The 17,927-nt window shown below is 36.6% G+C and overlaps 1 protein-coding gene across 6 annotated transcripts in view; it reads left to right on the top strand.

The window, feature by feature from the left end:
- Positions 1-17,927, top strand: part of NR2C1 (nuclear receptor subfamily 2 group C member 1) — a 47,443-nt gene that overhangs the window by 20,718 nt on the left and 8,798 nt on the right. For 4 of the 6 annotated variants that reach the window (XM_064702081.1, XM_064702078.1, XM_064702077.1 and 1 more), the window contains 8 exons: positions 2,088-2,318; positions 5,685-5,766; positions 7,792-7,971; positions 9,910-10,057; positions 10,163-10,253; positions 11,945-12,129; positions 15,453-15,615; positions 16,989-17,110. In XM_064702081.1, the coding sequence (XP_064558151.1) occupies positions 2,088-2,318; positions 5,685-5,766; positions 7,792-7,971; positions 9,910-10,057; positions 10,163-10,253; positions 11,945-12,129; positions 15,453-15,615; positions 16,989-17,110 (1,202 nt within the window). The remainder of the gene's footprint in view (positions 1-2,087; positions 2,319-5,684; positions 5,767-7,791; positions 7,972-9,909; positions 10,058-10,162; positions 10,254-11,944; positions 12,130-15,452; positions 15,616-16,988; positions 17,111-17,927) is intronic. The other 2 variants (XM_064702080.1, XM_064702079.1) reach the window with 1 other exon arrangement.

Raw genomic sequence — 17,927 nt, 5'->3', positions numbered from 1 at the left:
ATGTATGTTCCAAAAATAGTTTCAGCTGTACTTCAAGTTTGTGTTTGGGAATTGCTGGTTTTTGGGTATACTTTTTATAAACCTAACTAGATGGAATATGTACCTTTTTGGGATACTCTCAGTTATGCTTTTAAGATTTGATATGGAGACATTTTAGTTAAGAGTATCTTTCAAAGAGCAGGTCTGGAGATTCAAAAAACAGCACAGTGTTCTGTTTGGCTTTTGTACATCTATGCACCCTGTTGAGCATAATATACATTGGATTTCTCCTAATCCAAATAAAATGCTTGGAAAGATGCTAGATGCTTGGAAAGAAAGGGAATGGAATATCAGCTACTTTGGAAATAGCCAAAAATTACCAGAGAAATAAAGATTGTGAATGAAGGAAAATGGAGCAAAGAAAATTAAATTAAGGAATGAAGGGAATTGAAGGGGCAAGGAAGTTTGCCTTCTAAAGAATATGGAACCAATCTAAAGGAACTTGAAGAAGAAATAATGCTCTACTGTAGCCATATGTGGTCCCAGACATGAGGATATATGAAAAAACTGCACAGAAAATTTATCGTGTCAATAATTATTGTCATGTTTTAGCATTGTCTTCTCACCCTACACCCCAAATCCCATGATAAGTTCTTTAGCATTTAGAATGTTATCATCTACCTGCACTTTTCTCTTAGATATGCTTTTAATCATATTGTGTAGAGAAAAAGATTTGAGTTTTGATCCATTAAAATGTTAAGAGCACAAGGCCACCTGAAGGAAACACAATTATTTTGTGTAATGAAACTCATGATTTATGAATACTTGAAAGTGGCAATATTGTGTTATAACTGCTGAAATTGGATACTCATCACTGCTTATCTTTTTAAAATGCGAACTCTACACAGGCATTGGGCATTTAGAGAAAGTAATAAGCCTGTTGTGAAGGTGCAATAGCAAAGCTGATAAAGAATTCATGTGAAATTATGCCTCACTCAGTTTCTTTGTGCCAAAATTCTCCACCTAGGAAATGCAATTAATATTGGCACCCCAATTATGGGGAATAAGTTATGGTAAATATTAGACAACTAAATAAATGTCATCTGTAATCAAAATAAAATTAATATCTATAATATGAATGGTAGGCATGTGTAGATAAACATAAATGTTTGTTTACAGTTTAAAAAAGAAGTTAATAGGAGCTATTTTATTGATCTGTAATTCAAAATAGTTTGCCGGAAACAGCCTTTGTAGGATAATTCTCCTTAGTCTCCAGAATAAACCAGGCAGTTTTCCATATAGACATTTTTAAGGAGATATGCAGTGACTATAAGTGAGATCTATAATGGAATATATATGGAATCCTGATTATTTTCGCTGAGGATTATAATCTTCGGACAAAGTTGGCAGAAGGTAGAGGATTATTTGATAAAATTCTGCTGTATTTGTGCTTGAAAACAGGGATAAAATGGGAAAAACCACCCCGTAGATCTGTTCTTTTTCCATAAAAAAGAAAAGAAAAAAAGGCAGGGAAGGAGATTCTATTTCACTGATTTATTTAGAAATGTATATGTAAAAAAAGGTCCCCACAAAATGAAGCCTAAAATGTATATAAAGGTGCGACAATATAATTGCTTTTCCTGCTGTTTACTGCTTGCTTTTTTCACTTGGACATCTACGTTTGTGGTTTTAAGAAGTTCCATGTTAAGTAACCAAACCTTGGAGGTGCTGCAGACACTTCATGTAGAGAGCAGTGAATTCAAGATTTAATATTTCTTATAACCTGATGGGTCTTAGGGCTCAGCTACAGCCATGCCTTGAGTTCTGGGTGTTAGAATTGTCAGGAGTTTCAGTAGTGTTGTAAAAACATGTGTCAGTTGTAAAAATTGAGTACAGACTCAGGTTTTACTTCAAACACCTTGATTGAAATGTGTTTCAAATACAGTTAAAATCCAGGTTTTTGCCTGAGTTTAATTCACTCTTGTGTGATGGAGGGGAAGATGATCCTGCTTCTCAAATGTGAAAGGCAAAATCCCATTTTCTTCAAGTGCCCGGATTGGGTCCAAAAGGTTAAATCACCATAACAATTGAGATAAATGTATTATTAGATTGTCACAGATCAGCAGACGGGCCAGAAGATTCAGATTGTTACATCACTTGATCAGAGCTCAGCAGGCAAGCAGTTCATCTTAACAAATCATGATGGCTCTACCCCAAGCAAGGTGATCCTTGCCAGACAAGATTCCACTCCAGGAAAAGTTATCCTAGCAACTCCAGATGCTGCAGGTGTCAACCAACTGTTTTTTGCATCCCCTGATATATCTGCACAACACATCCAGGTAGATAATCCACTTTATTTCATATTTTTCATTCAAATGGGATAAGAAAAGATGTTTTATTTCCAAATAAGTCTGTCTGGGTTCTCCTTTTTGTTTTTTGGGGTTTTTTTTAAGTATAATTTTCCTTGCACTACGACTCACTGTGGATACTTAAAAATTATGAAAAAACTTTTTTTAGTAAATTTCTTGCTTTTAAAATTTATATGTTGGCTCATGACATTAGGAAAAATACAGTTATTTTTATTGTCATTTCCAGATTCTGCCATGCCAACAGTCCTTTATTTCTGCTCGTTAACTCTCCATCTGTTTTCATGTATTGTTGAAAAACATTCACTTTCTCCATTGTCCTTCTCTCTTAACATTTCCCTTTGCTGGTTTTCCTTTTTGCACACTGTTGCAACTGCTGTTCAGCTGTGTGAATTGTAGTCCACAGCATTGCTCAGACTGTTCAGTGGGGCAATACGTGACTCCATGGGGGTGAGGAAATAACATGAATGCTTTTGTGTTTACTAATGTGATATTGTAGCTAGGCAGGGTTGTAGCTCCCTTAGCTGGTCCCCAGTGTACCTTACTCCATTTTCCTTAGTTGCCACCCTTCAGCTTCCAGGCTTTCTGTCCCAGCCTGGCAGGGATGGCATGGCACTGATGTGAAGAGTGTCAGAAGCATACAGGGAGAGCTGGGAGATGTGACCTGCTTCAGCATGAAGTAGGGGGATTCTGCATCCAGCTGCAGTACAGTTACTGCATGTGTTCCACCCAGACACATTGCTGCTGCTGTTACAGTACATCAGTGGTGGGCCAGACTGCATTCAGGTAGCTGCAGTCCGGTTAGTCCCAGACTGCATTCAGACAGCTGCAGTCCAGTTAGTCCCATATCAAACACTTAAACAGCTGCTTAAGGAAAAATGTTAAAAGATGGCCAAGTAAATAATGATCTTTTTGAGCATATCCTTTTCTGATGATACAGAGGAAACTCCTGATTTGGAGACTGCAGTTAGACCATCATATTTGATAGCTGCTATTAAACAACCTTTTTTTGGTATTTATATAGATCATGTAAGCTTTATTCTGTATAATATCCTATGGTGTGCCAAGAACATGTTAGATTATTTGACCATCTGAGAGAATTGTTTAATTAGGTGTTTCTTGCACTAGAAGATACTATTAAGGATTTGTGTGAGTGTTTGTAGATCACTACAAAATCCTCTTTCAAGCAATCTCTTTTCAGCTGCAGACTTTTTCACTGTTCAGTTTGTGCTCTTCTGTGAACCAGTCCACTGATTCACTACCTACACGTTGTGTAAGCTTAAAAGAATCTCAGTATTATATAATATTACTATTTTTGAAATTCACAGTTCTTTGTAAATGGACACCCTAGGTCCTTGCTCCAAAGAATTTGATTACTGTGAATATGGGACCAGTAGCAAAAGCCAATCCTATTGAGAGGCACTGAAGCATGCTTAGTGTTATCATGCACTTTGTATTTTAGGTAAGCCTCAACAAAAATATAAACTAGTGGGATATGAGTAGTCCACATAATAATTATTTTCAACGACAACTTAAGAGATGAGAAGTATGCCACACTGGTTTATAAGGCAAAATTCAGGAAAAGAGGAAATCTGTAAAAAAAATTGAAAGCTGTAGTTCTGATTGTATCATTTAGATACAATATAGAATAGATCAGTTTGAGGAGCAACAGGGTATTCTGTCACCCCAGTTAAATTGTTCTGTTGTCCTTGGATATGTATGGGTAGAGATTTCCTCTGTTCATTTAAAATCCCATGAAATACAGAGTACCATTCATTTGCCATTCCCCTGCATCCCTTTGGGATCTTTTGTATTTTCTCCCTCAAATGATCTTTCCATCTCCAATTTCACTTGTTTTCTTCTTCTTCTTCTGTAGCCTTCACTTGAAATGCCCATTTGTTTGTTCTGCCAAAAACCTCTCTGTTATTGCACCTTATCTTTACATTGACTCATTTGGCAAGACCCTTTCACCCATCATCTATTTTAACTTCAGTGGCTCTTTTTCATATTAATAGTAAATTTTTATTCTTCATGTTCAAGGTCAGTTAATAAATTCTCTGAGTCTGGGGTTTTTATCTCCTCATGGGCCGATTCTGTAGTCCTTCCTTATGTGGAACTTCCCATTTCAGTGCAGCTTTAGTTTATGGAAGGACTTAGAATTTATATTTTCTATAATATCATGAAAATACATAATGTTAATACTGGACATTTGGACGGATCAATAGGTTAATATTCTCTTAACTCATCATCTTATTTTTCTTAAAAAGTTGGTGCTTTTTTAAAGAAAACATACTAGATGATTCTCAGCGACTGTATTGGTAACAAGGCTAACTAGAAAGAAGTATGCTTCTTAAACTTTCCTACATACATCATCTGTACTGTGTTCCAAACTCTAAAAAACACAATTTCCAAATTTTCTCTCTGGAGGAGAGAGTACTTTCTGTTTTGCTTACTTCCCATTTTATCAGAGGTCCTGTTCTGAACATGCAAAGCAAGAATGTGGAGTCTGGCTTCCCTTTAAAGCACAGTAGAAGTTAAAAACTCTTACAGCTTCTAAACTATATTCTCTTTTGAATGAGAAGAACATTTTTTTCTATGTCAAGATGATGTTTGGTTGTTACTTGTGATTTGTATGTTCCTTTTTTAAATGGATTTTTTTCTGTGCTTTATTTATGTTGTGGTGGGATAGTTTTCAAAAGTTAAGTGAAATGTTCTGGTACCTGCCCTGTAGTACTGAGATTCTAAAATTATGGGCTTAATAAACCTTTACAGGTGCCAGAGATAAATGGCTGAGACAAGACAATAATATTTTTATAATGTCAAACTGTTACTGAAAGCCAAGCTATATACCAGTTGGAAATTAAAGGTTGTGTCCAGAGTACATTTCCTTTTGGTCCATATTTTGTGTATTATAAAAAAAGAAAGTATTAAACCTCTGTGTAGGTCCAGTAGCCTTTGCAAGGAATTTTTTTTGTTCCATCTGTTCTGTGCTCCCATCTCTTTTGTACTATCAATGAACCACTAGTATATAAATATAAAATTGAACAAATGGTAAGAGTATGCAGATGCTGAAAGTTTTTCAAAATGTCAGTCCATTTTGCAAAAGTAGTATTTAGAGAAATGAGATCTTGAATTCTTCTCAAAAGCATTACAAGTAAAACTCTTGTTCCCTCCTGAAAGGGAGCACAGTGGCATGGCAGTATTAGATGTAATCAAGAAAACATGATACTTTGTAGATTTAGTCCCCTATCTTAGACAAAAAACACGAGCATGAGATATATTTATTATTTCTAAATGGTGAGAAAAATAAAAATTAAATTCTTTCACACTTTTTTTCAGATTTTAACGGACAACTCCCCCAATGAACAGGGCCTAAATAAAGTGTTTGATCTGTGTGTTGTGTGTGGAGACAAAGCATCAGGTATTTGGTTTTTTCTTTCTTTTTTTTAAGGTGGTGCAATTTTATAAAAACAGTTTAAAATTCTTCTGAAGCTGTGTAACAGTTTGCATGCATATACATGTATAAATGTCTATACATGCAGTGGAGAATTTCACTAAGTGGTACTCTAGTATCCATGGATAGAATTTATTGTTGTTTTTCATAGAATATCCTGAGCTGGAAGGGACCCTCAAGGGTCACTGAGGTCCAGCCCTTGGCCCTGCACAGGACACCCCAAGAGTCACACCCTGTGCTTGAGAGCCTTGTCCAAGCACTTCTTGAGCTCTGCCAGGCGGGTGCTGTGACCACTTCCCTGGGGAGCTGTTCCAGTGCCCAGTCACCCTCTGGGTGAAGAACCTTTTCCCTAACATATAACCTAAACTCTCCCTGACCAGCTTTGTGCCATTCCCTTGGGTCCTGGCTCTGGAGGGAGTAGGTCAGTGCCTGCTTGTCCATTTCCTCTTGTGAGGAACCTGCAGACACTGCGAGATCTCCCTTCAGCAGGGAGCAAACTTGCTAGAAAGTAAAATGTATTAAATATTTTTTTCAAAAAATTGGCAAAGTTTTACATAAAAAATACGGTTGCTAGAGCTCTAAATACTTGTCAGACCTCACCCATCTCAAGGAAATTCCTGCCAAACTTAAGGCAAAGATCTGTTTGGTATGTTCTAAATGTTAAAACTTCTCTGACTCCCCAGAGGAGGGCTGGAGTCTCCCTTGAGGGGCTGCAGATCCAAGGAGGATTTCCTCCTGTGCTGGCCTTGGAATATTGGGCAGTGGTAGTGACTCTGGGGACAGAGCCATGTTTCTCTGAGCAGCTGCAGGTTTTGGGGAGCCTCCCATGTGACAAGCCCTGTCATGAAAACTGCTTTGCAGATACTTCCAAGCTGGAATCCAAGAAGCTACATCAAAAGAGTAGGGGAAAAAGCAGCCCTGCTACTTTGCAGAATGAATATTCATAATCCAGCTGCTCCTAAAATGTTTCAGACGATATTCTTTTAATACATGTGATGCTTTTGAAATTTCACATTTTAGTAGTGGTAAAAAGGTTGTCATAGAGCAATCTAGAAAACCTGTCAGAATTTCTAGAAACTTCAGGAAAGAACCTTAAAATGTTTTTTCCTAAATTAGGTTATATTTGTGATTTATTCTGTAATGTGCCATATGTATTTCAAGGATTCATAAATTAAAATTGTTGTAACTGACAAGCATGCCTTCATCAATCCTTTTTATTAATGTTTCTATTTTATGCAAAATCAAAATAATTCACTTCTAAAAATTAAATTTTTTTTTTGTAGTATATTATAGAAATTTTTATATTATACAGAAAACTTGCAGAACTGGTCTTCAAAAAAAACATTGTACTTCTTTTAGATTATTCTTTCATTGATGCTTTACTGCAAGAACTGTGGACATACCGTTACCCTGTTAGGAAAATTAAAGGTGAAAATAGAGCTTTGAAGTGATTGCCTCATGCTGTCAATGCCATGTTTGCACTTTCCATTGTTGCATTAGATTTAAGGCATACAATTTCAACAGCTGAAATTGCAATGAGAAATCACAGAAAAATCACTAGAGGAATCTATAAATTAATTTTTTTTTTGCTATGTTCTTACCTATTTTCTTCGTCTTTTTTAACACTGCTGTCAACAGATAAAGAAATAATTTGATAAGCAACTTGCTTGTTTGTAAAATCTTGTTTAAGAGCTCTGAACTAGAAAAACAGTTCTTGCTTTTTATGTTTTTTAGCCTCAGTATATTTTAAGATCTGCAATGGGAAAAACAAGCGTTCCTTTTAAAATAGCTAATAAAAATAAAAATAGCTAAAATAGCTATATAAAAAAAATAGCTATATAAAAAATATAAAAAAATACAAAAATATAAAAAATAGCTATATTAAAAAAATAGGTAAAATAGCTAATACTTTGTCTTTAATAAATGTCAAGTCTATAAAATGAATATGATACTGTAAAATTGATGTCACGTTTTCTGTTGCTTTGGAACTAGGGCGTCATTATGGAGCAGTGACCTGTGAGGGATGCAAAGGGTTCTTTAAAAGGAGCATACGGAAGAATTTGGTTTATTCGTGCCGAGGAACGAAGGACTGCGTCATTAACAAGCACCACCGGAATCGCTGCCAGTACTGCAGGCTGCAGAGATGCATCGCCTTTGGCATGAAACAGGATTGTAAGTCTGAGCAAGAGCAAACTGCTGCACCTGCCGGCTGCTTTGTGCTACAAAAGATGTGCTTTGTGTAGATACAAATTGTTATCTTGGATACAGATTTTTAAATCGTTGTATTTTTTCCTTTTAAGGAAGTTTGGTGTATCACAATGTTAAATGCTTTCAGGTGTTTGCTTTAAAAGCCTAATGAGCTCCATCCCACATGATAAAAGTGAATGAATTGTTACTCCTATGTGGCAAATATCAAACATGTCTGCATTTTTTTTGTGCAGTTCAAGTTAAGTTGCTGAACTTTTTGAACTCTACTTTCAGTTTTTCCACAACTGAGATTGCTGTTCACTTTTGGCAAAGCTCTGCAGAGACAGTTATTCGCAAGGCAGAGATCCATAGTAACCTAAAGTTCAGTTGTTACCGATTCCTGCAGATTCCAAGTTCATTTCTAGCTTTCTACACATTAGATGTAGTGGTAGTGCAATATCACAGCAGTATCAGAATACTAAATACACAGAAAATCACAGAAAACACAAGTTCTTCAGACCTAATACTGTGACACTGTTGTAGTACATACAGTATTGGTCTTGTTCTCTGCTCTCTGTCATCCTGCACTTACTTTACTGACCCTCTTGAACTTCTGTGGACATTTCCTCCTTCCAGCCCTGCCTCTATCAGCAGAAATCAGTAACACAGAGGAAATTAATTCAGAAAGGGAGGAAAAGCTGGGGCAGTGAAAGTGGATCTTTACCCTCTAGTTCAGCTGGCAGTAAGTAAGAAAAGGCCCCTCCACAGAAGACTTTTTAAGCAGAACAAAATCACTTGGCTTAGGGATCAGAAGGCAGGAAAATAATCTCTGGGTCATGGGGGAATAGTGAGTGGGAGAGAGGACTGTTTGATGATAAGAAGTCTCATTCCTCAGTGGGGTGGAGAAAGGAAATGAAAGAATACTTAACATGGTCTTGGACTGTAGCTCCCTCAATGGGGTTTATTTGTCCCTTGAAGAAGCCTTGGCCTTTTCTCAGCAAAGTGAGAGATACTGAGCACAGCATTTACAAAGGAAGATTAAATACTTGCCTCCATCTCCCACCCTTTAAAGCACTATTTGTGGGTTGCAGGCTGACTTCAACAGCATTGTCAATACTTAAAATTACAACATAGGGGGTTTAAGATGCTTATCAGTGTGAAAATTTGAATAGCATCACAGTCTACTGCTATCTTGAAAGGTCTTTAATTTTTTATCTGAAGTTACACATTTTTCACATTTCCACATTCTTCCTATAGAGGGTAATACTGTAAGTTTCATTTTAATGTTCAAAGCAAGATGATACATTTGTGGGCTAAAGCCCCAGTTCATTCCACCTTGTTTCACTGAGTCATTCAAATTAAAAAATCCACTTATTCTCTGAAGTCAGTGACTGTGAGCCAGGGTCTTGCCCAAATTTATCTTAAATGGTCTGAACTCAACTTTGTGAATGTACCTTTCCCTCTGTATTGTCTGAGATCCTAACCTGAGAAGCTTCATTAAGTGAATGAAGTTATATGGGTTCAACACAGACCCACAATCCATGGAAAAACATACCGTGAGTCCTTTACAAAGGAGCTGAGAGTGTGAGATAGTGAAACTGAGAGAATGCCAAGCTTTAAGCTGCCACTTTGATTCAAGTTAAAAATGAGGGGATGTCTCCCTTAATTTTAACTTTAAAATGTTGCAATATGTTCCATCTCAGACTTTGACTACTACATCATTTCACTTAGAACTCATCGAGTTGGTGTGGTGGTTTTATCCAACTTGTTAGCTTGTGGTTATGGGATATATATATATATAATATATATATATATTAGCTATTTTCAGGATTATTATTAAAACCAAATATTAAATAAAGAAGAAAGTATTATTTCTTATTCTGTAATTCAGGGTGATTTAATAGCTGGATATTATTTCTGTAGCTGTACAGTGTGAGAGGAAACCTATTGAAGTGTCAAGAGAAAAATCTTCGAACTGTGCAGCTTCTACAGAAAAGATCTACATTCGGAAAGATCTCCGCAGTCCATTAGCTGCAACCCCAACTTTTGTAACAGACAATGAAACAGCAAGGTATGTAAATTGTATTCAGAAGTGGCTATCTCTATCTTCTAGAAAAAAAAAAAAGATTGAATTTTAAAATTAATCAAAATTAAAACTTGTGCCATTTTCTGTCAGATCAACGGGTTTGCTGGAATCAGGAATGTTTGTTAACATTCATCCTTCTGCAATAAAAAGTGAACCTACTGTGCTGATGACTCCAGATAAGGTATGTGATGATATGACTGATATAATAAGTAGAGCTAATTGCTGTAATTGTATATGTAAGGAGAGAAGGGTGTTCTATTTGGTTAAATTAATTTTTAAAACACTCCTTTGCAACATTCACCACTGTTACAAATGCCTTCTCTTTACAAGAATCCTCTTAGCATCACACAGTAAAAACACTGAAAACACAACAAAGTAAATGTCCTTCCTTCACATTTTTAGGAGCCTTAAGGGCAGTATTATTTTAATTTTTGTTTTGGGATAATCCTGACACTTGCCCTGCTCTTTTGTACAAATAAAGTGAAGTGTTCACAACTTCTTATGGCACTATTACACACTCACACAGTGCCATGTGTAAATACAGTTGGATTTTTTTTTCTCCTGAATCACTATTTTTTTGGCAAAGCTGATAAGATTTATCTCATCAACAATGTTATTTATGATCTGTTTTTCCTTTGTTTCCATTTTGTTGCATTTACTGATCCACTAAAGTCATGTGGTAGCTTCTTCACATATGCACAGTATTTGTGTTTTTCTAGCCGATATTCGATTACCTCATGTGAGAGAATGGATTGTAGGAGAGTGGAGATAGTGCTGGAGTGTTGCTCCTGATAAGTTGCAGCTGTGTAAGACAGGTGAACAGCACTGAAGGAGAAGCAGCATGGAATGCCAATGTGTATTGACCAATCACAAAAGAGTAAAAGGGCAGGCAGGTGTTATGCATGTGAGAGAAAAGATATAAAGAGTTGGGAGGAGAGAGGTGGTATTAGAACTAGCAGGTTGTGCTGTGAGAGGAAGGGGTCTGTATTGCTTGGTGCTGCCTGTGGGATTGTAACAGAGAGAAGGTGTGAAGGCTTCAATAAACTGCTGATGCTTGCTACCATCTTTGGTGCTAATCTTTTGAGTCCTCTGTCAATCAGGGGAAGTTTTTAGATAACAAGGGACTGGCACTGGTGTCAGTCATGTGGCCACTGTCCGATTGGTGCCCTGTTTTAGGGGTGAGTGACAACAAATGGTGCCCTGTGTGAAGAGTGACCAACAGCACCCTCATGCTGCGTTCATGTCTTTTGCTTTGCTTGTTCTGTCTGGTGTTAGCAGCAGCACACTTGTCTGTAATAATGTACTTTTTTTTTCTTTTCTTTTGCTGTGATAGAGTGGGACACATCTTACTGCTTCTCTGAGTTGCTAGACAGTACTGAATCACTTTTTTCCTTTGCAGTTTAACAAAGACATAAACACCAAAAAGGCTACAGCATAATTCTTTTTATGCTTGTTTATAAAGGTGACTTTTCATTAATTCCTTCTTCTCATTCTCCTCCCCTGTTACTACCGACTCATTTACATGGCGAAGGAAGATGCTAAAAATATAATCTAGAGCAGTCTTATATTCCTGGTGATAGACGAGTGCATAGAGATGTGAAATCTTTCTGCACTTGCTTACCATCAGTAGTATTCTTTCTGAAAGAAATAGATAGCTATTACTTTTCCAAGTAAATGTCAAAGTATTCCATATTTTTGATGCAGTGCAGTGTCTGATGGCTGTATTGTGGTTACTTATGTACTGAAAACAGTTTTCTTACAGGTAGATCTTTGTATATGCTCTGTTCTTCATTTATGTGAAAGCTAGGCTCTTCTCTTGCAGGTTTGCTGCTGCCAATTCTCTGAGAATTAAAAGCTGTTCTTTTCCTTTAGGTAGAAGCATGTCAAGGAGATTTAAGTACACTGGCAAATGTAGTGACTTCATTAGCAAATCTTAGTAAATGCAAAGACGTCTCACAAAGCAGTACAGAGCTATCCATGATTGAAAATTTGAGTAATGGAGATGCATCATTATCTGAACTCAAGCAAGAAGAACAAGCTAGTAGTGATGTTACAAGGTAAGGCATATTACACTTAAAAATACTATCCTTTTCAAGGTCTCTGTCAATTCAGACCAGAGTTAAATCATAACAATGTAGGAAATTTATCTGCTTTAAAAGTAATAGTAATACCAGCATAAACTCATGTAGAAGGTAAATATTGTAAGATTCTTTCAAGTAAAATGAAGAGAAAAGTTCATTAGAGAAATAAATCCTTTCAGTTGTTTGTACTTGAAATTGATTTCAGTATAAATGTTACAGCTGATTTTCTTACCTTTTGGTTGGCCATGCTAAGGTAGGTCTTAGTTAGATCTTGTACTGTAGTCTTAGTGCTTTGCATCATCCTGGAAAACTTGTTCTTAAGAGATCTCATCTGTGTTAAGTGCCTGTAACTATTAATCACCTTAAAAGCTTGAAAAGCAATTTCCTCCTACACAAGAGAAGTTAGAGAATTCTCACTACCAATATTAATACATTCACTATCTTTAAAACTTGTGTTCAGCACTGGTTTTAACTGAGCTATAGTGGTGAGCATATGTGTAAGATGTATATACAGAACATTCACAGTTTTTCCATCAGTCACAATCCTGTTGGTTGTCATTTCATGCAAGATTCTGACTGCTGTCCCAGCAATATTCTTTAATACACCACCCACATTTTACATTCTGTTCTGAAAGTGTGTGTGGAGTAAATCTGTTTAGGGGAAAAAGGTGGGCGTATAGTGGCTGAAAAATCTGATTCCCCCTGTGGTCTCTACTGCTTTGTGTAATTGCAAGCAGATTACTTTTTTTCTGTTCCTTTCTTTATATACTGCTTAGAAAGTCAGTCTGACTTCTTATACATGCTGATTTGGGCCCTTGCTGTGTCCTCCTCGGTAAAGAATGTTAGAGTATGCCATGTAAGTGATATTGTTACATGTGCTGATAGCCATTATTCAGTACTATGGCTGTTCAAAGAGATGTAGTAATCTTTCATTTTCTGGGACTTCCAGATGCTTATTTTTACCAACTTCAGGGTTTCTGTTCACTTCTAAAAGTGTCTATAAAAGGCATCTGGGGCTCTCAGCCAGAGAACTTGAAAGAGCTCTGACTTGACATACTCTTGTCGAGTAGGTTACCTAATAGCTGTACAGTGGGGAGGTTCTAGTTAAATATTGCTGTGGAAGGGAAGTTGTTATTCCAAGAGAAACTAAAAATTTTCTCTGAATTACTGAGTTCCCTGTCAGGCCCTATGCCAGCATGATCTAACAGACGCGGATGTTTATTGAGGAAGAAGAGTTTAAGGGACTTTAGAGAGCACATTTCATCCATCCATGCTTTTCATGTATTTTATTCATTGCTTGCAGTAGTTACTATTTCAGTTTTGCTGCAAGCAATCCATTGCTTTTATATTGTAATTTTATGTGCCTTGTTCTCTAATGCTTCATGGTATTATTTCTTTACAGTTTATCTGCAGTCTTATATATCTGTTGATGACCGAGCCTGACAAAAAGAGAACCAAAATTATCTGTAGCAAAGGATATCAATACCATGTATCAATACCATAAACCATGTATTTTAATGATGATTATGCCTCGTTTTCTCACTTTGTGGGCTAGATTTTCATAGCTCCCAGGCAAGCTTTGTTCTAGATTCTCCTTTTCGTGATGTTTTACCTTACAGACCTTGCTCATGGTGGGGCTTTGTGTAGGAAAGGACTCACATTGCTGAGCCATGAGGAAGCAAAGCTGCTACTGACTTCTGCTGGCTTACTACTGGCAATTAATGAGATAGGAGGGAGAAGAAAGCATTTCATTTCTTTGAAAGCAACATTGAAGAATGACTAGGGAGGAAAGTGTCGTGGACAGACATGGTTAACAAGTGTACATGCCCACACTATTTTTCTAGCACTTCAGTCTGTGCTAGAATAAATACAGGATAGTGACAGATGCATGTGACATGTACCTTTTGGGGAAAGGGGAAGTCTTGTTCTCTTAAATTTCTGTCCCTGCCACATGAAGAACCTTGAAGAGATCCTGGTGTTTCTTTAAAAGCTGTCACTGAGCTGCTGTGTTTGCCTGTTCTACCTAAGACTGCAGAGTGAATTATGGAAGACCTGAAACTCAGATCTTCTAGCAGGAGTCCATAGTATAGTTTCTAGAGCTGAGCCATGAGTGCCTTCCCTTTGTGCCAACTTTGTGCATACCAGAGACAGAAGATGGCCCAGGTATGTCTGTATAGTCCACTTGTGTATGCCCCAGTCACTCTGGTGTGTGTACATCAAGGTACACAGGCTAGTGAGGCCCAAAAAGGAGTTCATTGACCATCCCAAGCCTTGAGGCAGTGTGAGCAGCTCTTTCCCTGTGATATTTCATTTGGTTGTGCATAGTCTTGTTAAACAGCTGGATTTTTTTTTTTTTTTAGCGTGTTAGTGAATTCATGTAGCTAGAGAGAGTGTGGGGGTAGAGAAGCTGGCCAAGCTCTATACCAGATTTTGGAATTAAATCAGTGATTTTAGACTCTGGGGTAATAAACACATCTATAAATTGAGAGTGAGCACTACATACATCAGCTTTTGTAAAGTTTTCTGGCCTCAGTGCATGAGTTTTTCATGCAACACTGTATAGAAATGTTGCTGTTCCCAGGATATGTCATCTGTCTGTAGGCAGTGATGATGTCTGTATTTTTGATTGAAGGTGTGTCAGTTGTAGTTCTCAGGTGTATTCATGAGCAGAAAAACAACCTGTGTTATCAAGCAGCCAAATACTGAGTAATACCTCTGTGCTTGTCCTGACATGTGCCCTCTAGCATTTGTGCTTGTGACAGCCAAGAGGCACTGCCATGCAGCAGAGGGTACTAAGGGTTGCATGGAAAACATGGGAGTGCTTTCTCTTACATATTTTGAAGCAGTCTTTTCAAATAAAGTTGAAAAATCTAACTACAACTCATTACTTAAAAAAAAAATATTTTACTCTGTGTTTCATATCAATAAAGCCTGTAAAATTTATATATGTATAAGTTACTGTAACAGTAGTCTGGTGATCATGTCCTCAAAACACTCATGCCAGCACTGTCAGTGAACATCACTAAAGAGATCCTGAAAAGCAAACTGTGATTCAGCAGCACAACCAATATGTCAAAACTGTGAATTTGTTGGCAACTAGTGTAAACAGGATCTGCTGCTAATTTTTGTTTCAGAGTTCGATGGAATGTCAGGAAGAGCATGCCTGCTGACTTTTATTTTCCAAATCTCACTCTTTGAAACAGACTTCTATGTACAGGTTTCAGACTTGTGCAGGTTCCTTTTAAATTGAAACGGTCTCTAAAATGAAATTTTCTTTTTGTTTGTTTGTGATCTTTCAGGGCATTTGATACTCTTGCAAAAGCATTAAATCCAGGAGAGAGTGCAGCATGCCAGAACTCTGAAAGCATTGACACCAGTGCACAGCTGCTTGGTGGAGAAACAAGCATGAACATCGTGGAAATAGAGGGGCCACTACTCAGTGATGCTCATGTAGCATTCAGGGTACTGAATACTTTCTTACTGTTGACTGTTGATAGCTGTTTTTGCATAGTGATGTACAATAATAACCTGACCAAGCTTTATTTTGAATTTCTTAGAGGAGTATTTGTTCAGGTATTAGCATTAATTTCCAGTTGATAAACTGCTTTTGTTCGCTGGTTAATTCTTTGTTTGGGAGAAAGTCCTGCACTCTGCAGTGGTTTAGCTGCACTGGTTATTTTATAGTTACCTTAAAAATACTGGGTAAGCCGTACAAAAGGATTTACATAGACAAAGTATTTGCATGAAGCAGAGTCAGCATCCACATTCTCACTTGAATGAGTGGATCTGATGCAATCTGCAGCTGGATTTTGAGACCTTTAAGTGTATCTGTCACTTTCTTGTTTTTGTAGATACCCTGTTTTAGCATGCTAGTAATTGACTTAAATATAGTTGCTGTGTTACTTAGCCATATATTTTCTGGATTTATTTCTCATTTTACAAGGTTGCAGGAATTCCTTCTATCTTTTTTTTTCCATCCTTTATATCCTTATTTTTCATGGATATATCAAAAAGCTTGGTCATCTGAAAACTCCGTAACAGGCATTTGGTTAAACTTTACCCCTCCTACAAGCATCTGTTTTGATTATTCAAATGAACATCTCTAATGCAAATGTCAGCATTTTCTTTAAAACTGCATTAGCCAGAACATTATATTAAAAAATACTAATTTCTGAAGACAGAATTACATGTTCTAAGCTATTTTGGGTCGAATCTCTTTCTTCACATATGCAGGTAACATCGTTAATTTTACTTACTAACATTGTGAAGGGTCCTTTCTGATATATGTTGGTTATATTTTTTGGACTTGTGAGGAGCTGTGTATTTAGGTATTGTGATCAAACATCAGAAGATTTATCTTGTATTTCTTTGTAAAATATGAATTAATATTTTTATTAATTAATAAAATAAAAAAATATTATTTGTGAACTAGGATTCTCACACACACATTCTCTCTCTCTCCAGGAGTTGTAACTCCTCTAATGTAAGCAACTTCATTCCACTTAAAATGATTCTTCTCTCTTACTCTTTGAGAATGTCTCAGAAGTTGAGTTTTGAGATTTTCCATTTCCAGTTGTCCCAGACATTAATCTCTATGAATGAATCAAACTTTTTATCTTTTTTGTTGCTGTGTGGTTATTTAACATACAGAATGTAATGGTGTGACTAATAATGCAAAAGGGAGTCATTCAGTTTTATTGGGATTATAACTTATTTTATTTTTTCATTTACAAGAAACTCAAAAGACTGATTTCTTCCTAAATGTATTGTGAGGAAAATAAAAGAACTCTTACACTTTCTTCTTTTTTTTCCTTCTTTTTTTTTCTTTTTTGCAGCTCACCATGCCTTCTCCTATGCCTGATTATCTTAATGTTCACTATATTTGTGAGTCTGCCTCCAGGTTGCTTTTCTTGTCCATGCACTGGGCACGTTCCATTCCATCTTTCCAAGCTTTGGGGTAAGTGTTCCATTTATTCACTTATGTTGTGCACATGTGCTTTTGAATTCCTGGATTTTGCTGGCTTCTTCAGGGACTTGTAAAAATATAAAACTACTAATTAAACCTGTTATAAATCTTAATTGTAAGGTAAATTTTCTGAATTAAAACTACTCCAAATTTGAGTCCAAATTCAGGACTTGGTTGGGTTTTGTAAGAAAAAGGAGTAGATTTAAAAGAATCAAACACCCTCACACTGCTGCTTCTTAAAATATTTTGAGAAAATAGGAATTTCTATCAGCTTTTTAATAGCTACAGCTCTATGCTTCATCCTGATGCTTATCAGGTGATCACCAAAAAGAAGCTCCTGTCTGAATCCCCAAAATTTTTATCCTTATAAGGTGAATTACCAGTAATAATCTTGCCTTTAATAACCTACATGAAGAAAATGGTTTGCTAGATTCAGCAGACATTCAGAATGAAGTTGTCTAGTTTCAGAAGATTTGCCAAAAATAATTTGCTCCTGTAACCAAAAGGTAATTCTAACTCTTCTTTTTACAGTTTGTATAACATCCTGCTTCTCCATCAGAATTTAGTGTATCACTTAGGTTCAGTTTTGTAGTCCATTGCTGATCATCATTAAAACAAAAATGTCCAAACTACATGGGAAAAACTGATTTATCCTATATTCAGAAGTAATTTTATGAAGGTACATCAAATGAATAAAGATACTGTATCAGGTCTGACACAAATGGTGAATAAATCATGATAGTTTGTTCTCATCTCAGTGTTTCTGTTTAATTCAATATCAAAATAGCCTGTGACTGTGGCAGCAAAG

The sequence above is a fragment of the Zonotrichia leucophrys genome, chromosome 1A, assembly GCF_028769735.1.
Source record: "Zonotrichia leucophrys gambelii isolate GWCS_2022_RI chromosome 1A, RI_Zleu_2.0, whole genome shotgun sequence".
NCBI lineage: Eukaryota > Metazoa > Chordata > Aves > Passeriformes > Passerellidae > Zonotrichia > Zonotrichia leucophrys.
The sequence above is the reverse complement of the archived record's forward strand: the minus strand, read 5'-3'. Positions and strand labels throughout refer to the sequence as shown.